At 54.9% G+C, this 13,607-nt stretch overlaps 1 protein-coding gene across 2 annotated transcripts; it reads left to right on the plus strand.

Annotated features, from left to right (window-relative positions):
• Positions 1-1,199: 1,199 nt before the first annotated feature.
• PTPN6 (protein tyrosine phosphatase non-receptor type 6) lies at positions 1,200-11,659 on the plus strand. 2 transcript variants are annotated; one of them, XM_023741508.1, is made up of 16 exons: positions 1,200-1,393; positions 1,481-1,603; positions 1,896-2,090; positions 4,845-5,034; positions 5,200-5,316; positions 5,417-5,530; positions 5,677-5,773; positions 6,218-6,297; positions 6,474-6,623; positions 7,812-7,943; positions 8,089-8,243; positions 10,260-10,327; positions 10,429-10,580; positions 10,680-10,771; positions 11,146-11,256; positions 11,456-11,659. In XM_023741508.1, exons 1-16 carry the CDS (start codon positions 1,386-1,388, stop codon positions 11,625-11,627), a joined length of 1,956 nt encoding a protein of 651 aa, XP_023597276.1. In that variant the 5' UTR covers positions 1,200-1,385; the 3' UTR covers positions 11,628-11,659. The 2 variants fall into 2 exon arrangements, with proteins under 2 accessions (XP_023597276.1, XP_023597277.1); XM_023741509.1 differs by having other exon boundaries at positions 11,146-11,286; positions 11,456-11,586.
• The last annotated feature ends 1,948 nt before the right edge of the window (positions 11,660-13,607 follow it).

Raw genomic sequence — 13,607 nt, forward strand, 5'->3', positions numbered from 1 at the left:
CAAGGAGTCTGTCAAGCTTTGTTCTTGGAATCCCTGAGGGCTGGGATATAGTAGTTAAAATCACCGACTTTGGAACCAGACTGTCTGGGTTTGAATCCCAGTACTGCCACTTACTAACTTGATGGCCTTGGGCAAGTTACTAAACTCCCTGAGCCTCAGGTTCGTTGCCTGTAAAAGGGGGATAAAGATAGTACCTGTTTCATGGGACAGTTGTGAGGAATAAATCAGATAAGGCGTGTAAACGATGTTATAGCTTAGTGCCTAGCATACAGGCAGTCCCTGTGTTGTACAACCCATAGTTATGAACCAACCACCCCCATAAACCCTGTTGTATTAAAAATTCAAGGTACGTATAATGCTTCATAACAACAAATGGGCGCTACTTTGCGATGCACATTAAAACATTATTATTACTGTATTATTATGTGAAAGATGTTTTGGTGTATCTGGAAGTGTTTCTTTAATGTTTTTTTATGTATAGAAAGGTACACTATATACTAAGACAAACATTTGACTAACTGACATTAGATAAGAACCATACCTGATTGTTCCAAGTTACCTACAAATTTGACTTAAAGACAGATTTAGAAATGGAACCCATTTGTAATCCGGGGACTGCCTGTATACTAAAAACAAACAAACAAACCCATTGCTGTCTAGTCAATTCCGACTCATAGCGACCCTGTAGGGCAGAGTAGAATTGCCCCACATGGTTTGGTTTTCAAGGCTGTAAATCTTTATGGAAGCAGACTGCCACAGCTTTCACCCACGGTTCTGTAGAGCAGCTGGTGGATTCAAACCGCCGACCTTTCAGTTAGCAGCTGAGCGCTTAACCACTGCTCCGCCAGGGCTCCTTAGCATATAGTAAGACTCCATTAAATGATAGTTGTCATCATCATTCTTATTAGCTTGGACTAGGGAGAGCTGTGTAGAAGCAGCTGGTAGAGGAGGAAGAGGTGGCATGTGACTGCGAGTTCACGTGTATGAAGCATGATCTTTGCCTGAGGGTGCAAGGCACACGTGTTCTCATTTCGTGTGTTGTCACATATGTGAGTGCCATGTTCCTGAAGCCTTTGATGGCAGATGTATGGCAAGTGGGGCCCCATCCCCACCCCCACTGCCACCCGGCTCTGCTTCTCTGCACTCTGCTCTAAAATGAGAAGTACAAGCGAGTTCCCCCAAGGGGTCGGCCGCGCCCCTTCCTGTCCCCGCCCTGGTGGCTGCCCCAGGCCAGTACAGTGGCAGTCCCAGAACCAGGACCGCTGGGGTGGTGGCCTGGGCATTGAGAGCTACATTTGAGGCTCAGCCCCAGAGCTCTGCACCTGCCCCAGACTAGCCGGCAGCACCTCATCCCTGAAGCGCTTTCCTCTCGGGGAGCCCCCAGGATGGTGAGGTAAGGGCCTGGGACCCACAGTAGGTAAAAGCTAAGGTGTCCTGGGGCCCAGGGGACCTTGCCTCATGACCCTACCCTGACTCCCAGGTGGTTTCACCGAGACCTCAGTGGGCTGGATGCAGAGACCCTGCTCAAGGGCCGAGGCGTCCATGGGAGCTTCCTGGCTCGGCCCAGTCGCAAGAACCAGGGCGACTTCTCCCTCTCGGTCAGGTAGGTGCCCCTCAATTCCGGCCAGCAGGGCCAGCATTTTGGCAGCTTTGTTGTGTTGGTCCAGGCCTGAACCACTCTCTCGGGGTTCCCCCATGCTAGTGCTGACTCCCCAGCCCCCGGCCTCGTCTGTAGCCCGGCACCGCTGCTCCTACCCCTGGCCCCAGCATTTTCTCTGTCCCTGTGTCAGCCCCATCCCTGTGTGTACCTCATACTCAGGACCCTCAGCTGACCCCCCACCCTGTCCCCACTTCTACTCCTGCACCCACGGGCCTCACTGCCTGGTGCTCTGCAGGGTGGGGGATCAGGTGACCCATATTCGGATCCAGAACTCAGGGGACTTCTATGACCTGTATGGAGGGGAGAAGTTTGCGACACTGACAGAGCTGGTGGAGTACTATACACAGCAGCAGGGCGTCCTGCAGGACCGGGATGGCACCATCATCCACCTCAAGTACCCGCTCAACTGCTCCGACCCCACCAGCGAGAGGTGAGGACCTTCTCAGCCTGACCCACCCCATGCAGAGGTGGGCTGGCTCCCACCCTAACTCTCAGGGGGGCCAGTTCCCTGGACCATGGCACCACTGACCCCTCCACCCCCTCCCTGCTCCACTTCAGGGCTCTGTGAATATCTTCCTTCCATGCTCACCTGTGGCCGGGGTCTCAGAGGGCCAATCTCCCACCTCTTTCGGTTTACCGTGAGGAAGCAAAAGAGGTTTCCTCCCCCTGCGCCAGGGTCCCTGTCAGCTGGCAACCCAGGCCCTACTGGTGACAGGGGAGCCACTCTTTGTGGCTGACCATTCCACAGCAGGCAACTCTGTTGTTAGAAAGCTCTTCCTTCTATGGAACTGAATCTGCCTGCCTACAACTACCCCCTCCCCCTATACAGGTTAATACAGTGAGATGTTGATGTTGAGGATGTTGATCATAGGGACTAACATTTATTAGGACACTTAATGCCTTATCTCAGCAACCCAGTTAGGTTGGGGCTGGGTAGAGCTTGACCAGACCCTTGGCCCAGACACAGATATTTGAAAACAGTATGTAACATGGTCACATGTGTAAAGGGCCTAGTACTATGCTGGGTACAGATAATGCTCAAAGCATTTTCCCTCTCCTTTTGGCTCCAAAGATGGGGTCCCCAGAACTGGGTTGGTGACTGCCCATGTGGTATCCCCAAAACATGGCAGCTGAATGCTCTGCATTCCTAAAAGTCTGCCCACAATGGCTCATCTTAGCAGCTACATCGCAATAACATCTATTAAGCTTAAGAGCAACGGAACAAGCCTAGGTATTTTTCGCATGGACTCCTGAGGCCAGGCCAACTAGCCCTTGTCCTTTATTTGTGTATTGATTGTTGAAATGGTTCTGAACCTTGATTCTGTCCTTTTCAGTCTTTCTGAGATTCATGTCTTCAAATTTGTATCAATATCTTTGTTCAAGTCACTGATTAAAACTTAGACTCGGGTGAGGCTAAGGAAGAAGCCCTGTGGCCTGCCATTGGCGAAGTCTTTCCAGTTAATGTAAAGCCATTGATCCATTTTCTTTGGAGACTTCGTCTTCTAGTAGTGAAGCTCCAGAGTGACTTTCCTCATGGCTGCCATCCTTACTTGCTTAGCATCTGCTCCCTCTTGCCTTTCCCCTTGCAGCTTGCATGGGGATTTTGTTGTCCAGACCCTCTTTAACTCCTCATGTTCCCTCTTTCTCCTTGCCCTAAGTTAGGATTTGCCCTGCTGGAGGAGGAGCATGGGTGGATCAAGACCCCAGAGAAGCAGTAGATTGTGAATGGAATTGGAAAAGAGAAGGAATCGCTGAATAGGCCTCAGGGAGGATACTGAGGCTTGGGTTCAAAGAGCTTGGCAGAAGCAACAGAGGGAAGCGAGGGCAGAGCTAGGGGGTGGGCTGGGGGTGTGGGGGAGGATGGAGTGAGTATTAAGACTGGGAAAGCTGACTCTAAGAGGCCCCTTTGTGTTACTCAAGCTCGGAAACCTGGGTCTTACCCCATCCTCAAGCAAGGCTTCTGACCCTTGGAGCATGTGGAAGACTGTTCCTCCAGACTTCAGTTTGTGTTCCCTGTCTTTGGCTGCTGCCCCTCCTCTTCTTCGGGAATTTGCATTTGTCCCTGCAATGGCTAGCTCTCTGCCTGTGGTCAGCCTGACATTTGCATGGAAACTTCCTCATCCTGGGGCTAGAGGAAGGGGGTTAGTTCCCTCCCCTCTACCTGGGGGCCTAAGCATGTCCCTGTCAGGTGGGGTGGGGTGGCCCAGGGTTCTCAAGGGTGGGACAGGAAGCCTGGAGGTCTCTGAGCTGGAGTCTCCCCTGGGGAAGGGTAAGATGGGGCGGGACAGAATGGCCCCCTCCTTCCTTCCCCCCATCCCTGCGGTTGGAAAATGCCCCCCCTTCCCCTGGTCCCTGGGCTGAGGAAACCTCACAACCTCACTTCTCACTCTCTCCCCAGAAGGAGTTTTGTGTTTTTTCCATCACGTGGTTTCCTGTGGGGCTGGGCATCGTGGGGCTACAGTTTCCTCCTGGGAAGGGGGTGTGCTTCGGAGAAAGGCCCTAGTTCTGCTTTCTGCCCCAACAGCCCCTTTGAGCCCAGGCCTCCCCTTTGGTGACATCATCCTGGGCCCCCCAGAGCCCCCTAAGCCCCTCTCCCAGAGCTGAGCTGTTTGTCTCTCCCGTCTCCCTGGGAGCGTTCTCCCCATCATGCCTCCCTTGTGACTTCCTCTCCCCATCTCCCATCATGCTCTGTGGTTTGGCTTCTGCCTGCTTTTCTCTTTGTCTCTGATCTCTTTCCCTAGCCTAGCCCTGTTTTTCATGGAGACTCTTCTTGGTTTCTCCCCTGCAAATATTCTAGATATTGCCTGCCTTTCTGTCTTTGCTTAAACTCTCAGAGGAAAGCTGTGAGGTGAGGTGGGCTCTGGGTGCAAACAAAGCCCAGTTATAATGCCTAAGGCTCGTGTCTTATTAGCCAGGGGTCTTGGTCCAGTGTGCAATTGCTCAGCCTCAGTTTCCTCATCTGTAATATGGGAATATTACCTACCTCTCAGAGTTGTTGTGAGAGAGTAATGGACCTAAAAAAAAAAAAGGAAAAAGGAATGGATTTGAAAGCACTGAGCACAGTGCCTGGCATGTAGGAGGCATTCAATTTCCCTGCCCTTCTCTGTGAGTGTCTCAGCTTCTCCAGCTCAGTGTCCTGCCCCTGTGGCCTAGAGCTCAGCTTCCCTGATGCTGCCCGCCCTAGGTGGTACCACGGCCACATGTCTGGGGGGCAGGCAGAGACACTGCTACAGGCCAAGGGTGAGCCCTGGACGTTTCTCGTGCGTGAGAGCCTCAGCCAACCCGGAGATTTTGTGCTGTCCGTGCTCAATGACCAGCCCAAGGCTGGCCCAGGCTCCCCACTCAAGGTCACCCACATCAAGGTCATGTGTGAGGTAAGGCTGCTGGGCAGCAGGTAGAGCTCTGGAGGTCGGGTTGGGGAGGCACCCTGATGGGGCTCCATCTGTGCCCCAGCACTGGGGTTGGGGAGGGTCAGCCTGGGCTTGGGTCCAGGGAAGGAGACTCAGGCCCTGCGGGGTGGCCTTGCTTGGGACCCTCAGGGTGGACGATACACGGTGGGCGGTTCAGAGACCTTTGACAGCCTCACGGACCTGGTGGAGTATTTCAAGAAAACGGGCATTGAGGAGGCCTCAGGTGCCTTTGTCTACCTGCGGCAGGTAAGCAGTGGGCTTGGCTGCCTTCTTCCTTTGAGCAACCCCCTAGAGGTGTGAGCTTCCTAGATCCTGAAGTCACTGACTTCTCATCCCCCGCCCCCAGCCGTACTACGCCACGAGGGTGAATGCGGCTGACATTGAGAGCCGGGTCTTGGAACTGAACAAGAAGCAGGAGTCAGAGGAAACAGCCAAGGCCGGCTTCTGGGAGGAGTTCGAGGTGCGTGATGGGGACGGCAGGGTTGGGGCAGCAGAGGAAGTGTCCTCACCCAGTTGACCCCTTCCCTTCTCTCCCGACCTGATCTCTGACATCGATCTGCCCCACTTTGCCTTTGCTGATGCCCCATTTCCCCTTCTCACCCTCAGAGTCTGCAGAAGCAGGAGGTGAAGAACTTGCACCAGCGGCTGGAAGGACAGCGGCCAGAGAACAAGAGCAAGAACCGATACAAGAACATCCTCCCCTGTGAGCATACTACACCCAGGAAGCTGCCATCCCTCCCTCCCCCACAAGCAGCTTCCATTCACCCAGGGAGACTCCCCTACCCCCAGCCAGTTCCTGTATCTCATGAGTGTCTGACCCCTACTCAAGGAGAGTCCACTTCCCCAGGCAGCCTTTGCCTTCCTATCCCATTGGCCTCTATCCACCCCTCAGCAGAGCCTGCTCTTCCTTCAAAAAGCCATTACTTCTCCTAGTGGAGCTTCCCCATACCCGCCAGGCAGATTCCTCACCCCCTAGCCTTCTTCCTCTGAGACCTCGTTCCCTACTCCATAGAGACCCCACCCCATCCAGATCCCATATCCCTGCCTGCCACTGTCCTCTGTGGGCCTTGTGGCTTCTAAGATGGCCTCTGAGCATAGGGAGGGGCTGACCCAGGTCCTTCTCTGCTTCCTCTCTGCCCACTCCAAGTTGATCACAGCCGAGTGATCCTGCAGGGACGTGACAGTAACATCCCTGGGTCCGACTACATCAACGCCAACTACGTCACGGTTGGTAGTGCCAGTCACACGGGAGGAGAGGCTCTGGGGTTTCCGGTCTCATGGGGGTACCTGGGTCCAGAGATACCTGGTCAAAGCCAAAGCTGAAGTGTTGGGTGGGTGGGGTGGTGGGAGGTGGGGCCTGTCCCAGGCCAAGGAGCTCACAGTTTCTCTGCTCTTGTGTTCAGAACCAGTTGCTAGGCCCCGATGAGAATGCTAAGACCTACATCGCCAGCCAGGGCTGCCTGGAGGCCACAGTTAATGACTTCTGGCAGATGGTATGGCAGGAGAACACCCGCGTCATTGTCATGACCACTCGAGAGGTGGAAAAAGGCCGGGTAGGCAGAACCCTGGTTCCCCCCAGTACTTGTTGCCCACCACCATTACACCAAAGGGAACTTTGAACATAGGGCAGAAAGGGACCTCAGAGGGCAAGGGTCCAGCCCTTTTTGGGAAACTGAGCCTAGAGATAAACGTGGCTACATACCAAAACTTCCAGGTCCCTGCTTCCAACTGTAGGCTCTCCTGAGCTCCAGAGCCGGGTTTTAAACTGGCCTTCTTTCTTAAAGTGTCCAAAAGCAAACACCCTCTCCACTCCCTAATTGCTTCTCTCAGTCAGTCTTCCAAACCAGAGACTTGAGTGTCATCCCCGCCCCTCTCCCACCTGCCCCCGTCCAGGCAGTAGCCTTTCCTGTTCTCTCTGGAGTCTGCCCCCCACCCCACTGCCCAGCTGGCCCCCCTGCCTGGAGGCTACCCCTCTATACCACCCTCTGCACTGTAGTCAGTGATCCTGCCCAAAGCACAACTTGGAGCAAATTGCTCCCTCTCTGAAAACCCTTCAATGGCTCCCAGTTGCCTTCAGGATAAAGTCACAGTCTAAGAGCTGGTGCTTGAGGCCTGGTGGCTTCCATCCGGGCCCCATGCTTCCTACAAAACTCACTGCCTCAAATGGGCCGGGCTCGGTCAGGTTTCCTTGCCTTTGCATAAGCTCGTTTTCTGCGAGGAAATGACTGTGTCTCTCCACACTATCTCTCCCTGGCAGACTCCTCATTTTTGAAGACCCAGCTCAAATGCTACCTCCTCTGGGACACCATCTCATATTTCTGCCATAACCGAGGGAGACCACCTCTCTCCCTCAGCCGTGCTTCCTCACGTTTTTCCTCCTCTTCACTTGTCTCTTTGCCCCACTGGCCTGGGAACTCCTAGAGGGCACAGGGCACAGACCGTGTCTTATTTGTGTTTGTCGATCCAGCCTGGTTTGTACAGCTCTGGATACAACGCATGCCTCGGCTGGTGTTTATTGAATGAATAAGTAAGGTGACGTGACTGGTTAGGCCTCACCACCTGGGGGTGGCTGGGCTGAGTCCAGATCTCAGGTCTCCTGACCCTCAGCCAGCTCATCCACTCATCCAACTAATATTTGATTGGACTAGGCACCAGGCCCTTGGGACCTGGAACAGAACGGCCTATAATGGCCCCAGTGCCCTGCTTCTGTGTCTCATGCCCACCCCGCCTACCCTTTTCAGAACAAATGTGTCCCATACTGGCCAGAGCTGGGCATGCAACGCGTTTATGGGCCCTACTCCGTGACCAACTGTGCGGAGCACGATGCAGCTGAGTACAAACTCCGCACTTTGCAGGTCTGCCCACTGGACAATGTGAGTGTCCCTTATCCTGGCCCACTCCTGGGCCTCCCTTGGTTCTGTTCTTTGGTCTGGCTGGGTGGGCCGAGGCACCCACATCCTGGGCAGGATGAGGTGTCATGTGGGAGAAGGGGACACTAACCTTGTGTACTGGGCCCAGGAGAACCTGATTCGGGAGATCTGGCACTACCAGTACCTGAGCTGGCCTGACCATGGAGTCCCTAGTGAGCCTGGGGGTGTCCTGAGCTTCCTAGACCAGATCAACCAGCGGCAGGAAAGTTTGCCTCACGCGGGGCCCATCATTGTGCATTGCAGGTGAGAGTGATAACAATGATATTAGTAATAGTAACAGAAATAATAGCTGACAGGTAAATACTGCTAAGTGCTGTGCACTGTGTTAAACAATTTACGTATTAACTCTTTTAGTGCCTCCCCTACACCCCAGCCTCTTCTGGGTTCTGTCATAGCTCCAAACTCATGGGTGGAACTTGGCTGGAGCCAACCCCACTGTTTGGCTTCCTCTGAGACTTCCTCGGATGTACCATCTAGTCCAGCCCTGCCAAATTACAGTGAGGAAACTGAGGCCTGGTGACTTCCCGGGTTACCAGCTAGTCAGTGGGAGAGGCCAGTTGGCTGTCACAATAGACCTAGGCCCCTGTCACCCTTGCTTTCTCATGTGGTCCTACTCAGCCTGTATGTTTCTTTCTCAGGCTGCAGAACCTTCCATCTGGGGTCCCTGTAGCTCCCCATCCCTTCCCATCTCTTTCCCATCGGTAGCTCTGAAGGGGCTTAGGCATCTTCATGGCTCCTCCCTCTCTCCCTGCTCCTCCAGTCAACCCCCCACCCCACCTTGGCCCCAGGGTTGTAGATGGCAGGGAGGGGGCTGTCTGTAGGAGGGGCCGTGCAACACCAGCTCCACTGGAGAAGCTCGTGTTCACCATCTCCCCTGTTCCTGCAGAGGTGGGGATGTGGCTCAGCAAAGAGGAGCAGGGGTGCCAACAGGCCCAAGGAGGGAGTTCTCTCGGAGGAGCCTACTGGGCAGGCCCAGCCAAGGGCCGATGGGAGGATCTCCCAGTAGGTGCAGGGTTGAGACAGAAGCCGCCTGTCTAAACTCTAGCCCCTCTGCTTACTGGCTGTGTGATCTTGGACAAATAACTTCTGGACCGTTGGGTTCCTTCTCTGTCAAATCAGGATTGTACTAGGTGTCTTACAGAGTTGCTGTGAGGGCTAAGTGAGATGACATCACTGTGTCTGGGATACATTAAACCCTCAAAAGATGGGCACTGCTGGTGGTTTAATAACTAACATGGGGTGAGGAGTTGCGGGAAATGAGAAGCTGCTTTGTCCTCTTCTCTTCCGTTCCCGCCATGTGACCCCAGCCCTGGCCTGGCCTGTGAGGGCCCCAGACTTCCTCCCTCTTCCCGCTAGCAGCTGTTGTCCTGGGGCAGGGCCAGGCAGACTGAATCTGGAGGTGCCCCACTTGCTGTCTTGGGGACCCAGCCCCTCCTTCCCAGAGGCAGACCCACCCCAAGAACTGCTCTCCTGCTGGTACCCCCCCACCCCGACATACACACACACATCTTAAAATCCCCATGGCCTTTATTTAGATGTTATAAGAAGGAAGTGGGTGAAGGGGGTTTATTTTTGACAATCTGAGTTTGAAATTAGACAGCAGCGCTCAGGGTAACAGGCTGACAGGCCCAGCCAGAGGGGCAGGACTGGGGTCTGCTCAAGTCTGAGGGTCCTGGGGTCTGTTTGTCAGAGGGAGGCAGAGGGTGGGGAAGAAAGGAGACTTCCTACTGCTCTGTCCTTCAAGTCCTCTGACCCCAGTGTGACCCCACGTCTCAAAGTCTACCCCTTTCTTGCCATCAGGGTTTGAAGAAAAAGGGAAAAGAAGCCCTGCAGAAAGAGGCTCCAAATCTAACTTTTGAAGGGAGGGAGGCCGAGGGTGTGTGACAGGACAGGATGGGGGAGGGTCCAGAGGGCCTAAGGGTGCAGGCCGGGCTGTGGTGGGATTGGAGGTCCTAGATCTTTTGGGGTGTGGAGTAGCCACCAGTCAGGAATTAGGAATTGAGGCAGGAAGTGGAGGAGTGCAGTGCTGGGAAGAAGGACAATGGTGGTGGCGAGACCTCAAAAGTCCCTTGGCTGAAGTCAAGAACACGGGCAGAGTTGGCAGACTTCTGCCCCTTTGGCTGAGTGTTCCTGGGCTGGTTACCTCATCATGCGGGAGCCTCAGTTTCTTTGTGTTCTGCCCAATGGCTACAGCTGGGCCCTGGGCCCCTTCCTGGTGAGGTGCTGACTGGCCTCTGATGGCATCCCTTTTCTCCGCAGCGCGGGCATTGGCCGCACAGGCACCATCATCGTCATTGACATGCTTATGGAGAGCATCTCCACCAAGGGTGAGGGGCACCTGTGGGAGCGCAGGGTGGGCAATGGGCGAGTGGCTTCTCTGTGACCACCTCTGCCTGGGGCCTGATGTCCGACTGCCACCCCTGCCCAGGGCTGGACTGTGACATCGACATCCAGAAGACAATCCAGATGGTGCGGGCGCAGCGCTCGGGCATGGTGCAGACAGAGGCGCAGTACAAGTTCATCTACGTGGCCATTGCCCAGTTCATTGAAACAACCAAGAAGAAGCTGGAGGTCATGCAGGTGCGTGCAGAGCAGGGCCTGGGGGGGCTGAAGGGGGGGTGGGTGGGTCACACCTGGCCCAGCTGGAACCACCACTTCCCACCACGCCTCTGCCCACAGTCCCAGAAGGGCAGGGAGTCGGAGTACGGGAACATCACATACCCCCCAGCCATGAAGAATACCCATGCCAAGGCCTCCCGCACCTCCTCCAAGTGAGTGACCCTTGCCTGCCACCCCCCAGCATCTGGAGAGGATGTGCACTGGAGTTGGGGAGACGTGGGTTAAAGTTCAAGCCTGGTTCCTACTACCACTGTTGACAAGCATTTCCCGAGTGCCTACTGTGGCCTGTGCTCAGTGCTGCCAGTGTGCTCATGTATGAAGTACAGCCTCTGCCCTCAAGGTGCTTGCAGTCTAGCGGAGGGACGGTGACCAGGTTGCCTTGCTTTCCTGGGCTCGCTTTGCTCACCTGTCAGATAGGGTGTTGGTAAGAACTCTGAAGTATGTAACAGCCCAGAGGGGCTGCAGGTGCAGGATGACCATCTCCTGGCCTGAGCCAATGGCCTGCACCCTCAACGCCCCCCTGCAGACACAGGGAGGATATGTATGAGAACCTGCACGGTAAGAACAAGAAGGAGGAGAAGATGAAGAAGCAGCGGTCAGCAGACAAGGAGAAGAGCAAGGATTCCTTCAAGAAGAAGTGAGCTGGAACCCTCCAGAGGTGGCCATGGTAATGGCCTGCTGCTTCGGTCTCCTCTCCTCCCTGCCTTGCCCGCACTGTCCCCTGGGCCCGTGGCCGCACCTCACCCTGCCCTCCCCGGCCGCTTCCACGCCTGTTCCTTTCTCCCTCTCCCCAGGTTCCAGACACCTGCCTCACTCCCTTCCCCATCTCTCCGCAGCCTCAGCCCTGACCCCTGCAGAGGCCTCCAGTGGATGACCCACAGCCTGAACCTAGGAGCCCCCCTATTCCATTGTAATTTAAATGGCCGTGTCCCCACCTCCCTCTCCCCGCCACTGTATATAGCCCAGCAAGGCCCAGGCAGGGTCATGCCCTTCTACTCTTGTAAATAAAGTCTCTCCGGTCATTGTGTGTGTAGCCTCTACCTCTGTTTGCCTGGGCGGGTGGGGTAGAGAGGACCTCAGCCCGCAGTGCTGGGGTGGAGTGGAGATGGGCAGGGAAGTGGTCTGTGTGGGTGTGCAGAAGCTCAGCCTCAGCAGTCACACAGACCTGGTGCTCTGAGGAAACTCGGGGGTGGCCTTGGGCAAGGGACCTCAGTCTCTTTTCTTTAAATGGGTGTTAATCACAAGTGCCCTGCCCCACCCCCAACACAGGGTAGATGTGAAAGATCACAGAGATAATGGATGATCATAACAATCACCACAATAATGTACTAGGTATTAGCCACGGGCCAAACCAAAAACCAGTTGCCCTTGAGTGGATTCTGACTCATGACGACCCCATATTGTCAGAGTAGAACTGTGCTCCATAGGGTCACCAGGCCTTTCTTCCAAGGCGCCTCTAGCTGGGTTTGCACCACTCAGGAACTCCTTGCCATGGGCCAAAAAAAAACAAACCCCAAACCTGTTGCTATTGTATTGATTCTGACTCATTGTGATCCTACAGGACAGAGTAGAGCTGCTCTAATAGAGTTTCCAAGGAACGGCTGGTGGATTTGAACTGCTGACCTTTTGGTTAGTAGCCAAGCTCTTAACCACTGCTCCACCAGGGCTTCTGCCATGGGCCAGACACTGCTTAGAAGACTACATGTATTAATTCAATCTAGGCCCCTTATCATTCCCATTTGATAGTAGATCACAGGACTATGGAGCAGTACAGCTACAGTTTTCACCCAGATAGTCTAGCCCCACACTCCTCACCAAGGAGACGCAGCTGGGGTGACCCCAAGGGGGACGCAACCACTCACCCCTGATGCTAACCCCCAGATCCAAGAACTAAGAAGATTAATAAAGGCCAGGAAGCACAGGCCTGATGCCTACATTCCCAGGCTCCCACTCATCTGGGCCAAGGTGGGCCATGTTAGCACCTGCTTCTCCCCTCTCTGAGGACACTGCTGCCCTCACACCCCCAGTCCAGTCCTAGTTTGTGTAGCGGCCACTTGCTGTTGGAGGATTGTGTTTTCTGTCTTCCCTTCTTTCCCCAGTGTCCAGAGTGGCCTTCCAACAGATTCCTTTGCACTAAGGCTTTATCTTCACTTAAAATGCTAAGCTCCTGGGGCAATAAGCCTGTGTGAGTCAGCAAGAACTGGTTCCCTGCTAACTGACTGGGACACCTAAGAAGTGGGGCTTGACTTCATTTATTCAGCAAACGCCTTGTGCGTGTCCACTGTGTCACAGGCACTGGACTAGTGGTGGGGATGCCATGGTGATAGTTCCTGGCCTCATGGGGCTTAGAAGACTTGTCGAGAAGACAGACCCAGAAACAGTCCGCAAACATGTAAAATAGTTACTGGCAGGTATTAAGAAGGACTCAGAGTTAGGAAAGAGCAACACAATAGCTGACTGGAGCGGTGGGCCTCCAGAGAGTGGGTGGGTGGGGCGATCACCTGGAGGCCTCAGGGCCCTTCTCCCAGCAACCGCCTTTCCGAGCCCAGCAGAGCTGCACAAAGGAAAGGCGAGGTCCACCCTGACACCCCTGCTTCTAACTGCCCTTGGGCTGGGATGTCTACTGCAGGAGGGATTCAGGTGGGTGCAGAGCAGCCCTGCTTCTGTGGGGGGCGGGACTGCTTTGAAGGTTGAAGAGGAACCAATCAGCAGGGTCAGTCTGATGCTCCTGGCCAGCCTGGGCCTGGTCGAGGTTCAGGGAAGCAGAGACCTGGACAGGGGCGGGCGCCTGACACTGGGGGTGAGAAAGGGACAGCTCTGCTGGGGACCTGCCTATCCGCCACAGGCTGGGCAGTGTCTCCTACCACCCCTTTCCCTCAGGCTATGCCCAGACAGGCCCTAGGCATGGGGGACTAGGGGGGTGGGCGGGGTGGGGAGCACAACCTAACCCCCTGCTGAGCTGACCCCTCACTGATCTTGGAGGGTCTT

The sequence above is a fragment of the Trichechus manatus genome, unplaced genomic scaffold (assembly GCF_000243295.1).
Source record: "Trichechus manatus latirostris isolate Lorelei unplaced genomic scaffold, TriManLat1.0 scaffold00182, whole genome shotgun sequence".
Classification (NCBI taxonomy): Eukaryota; Metazoa; Chordata; class Mammalia; order Sirenia; family Trichechidae; genus Trichechus; species Trichechus manatus.

Coding starts and splice junctions, on each gene's coding strand:
- PTPN6 (XM_023741508.1), top strand. Junction 5,035..5,199: donor ACATCAAGGTCATGTGTGAG/GTAAGGCTGCTG, acceptor TGGGACCCTCAG/GGTGGACGATACACGGTGGG. Junction 11,257..11,455: donor AAGGATTCCTTCAAGAAGAA/GTGAGCTGGAAC, acceptor ATCTCTCCGCAG/CCTCAGCCCTGACCCCTGCA.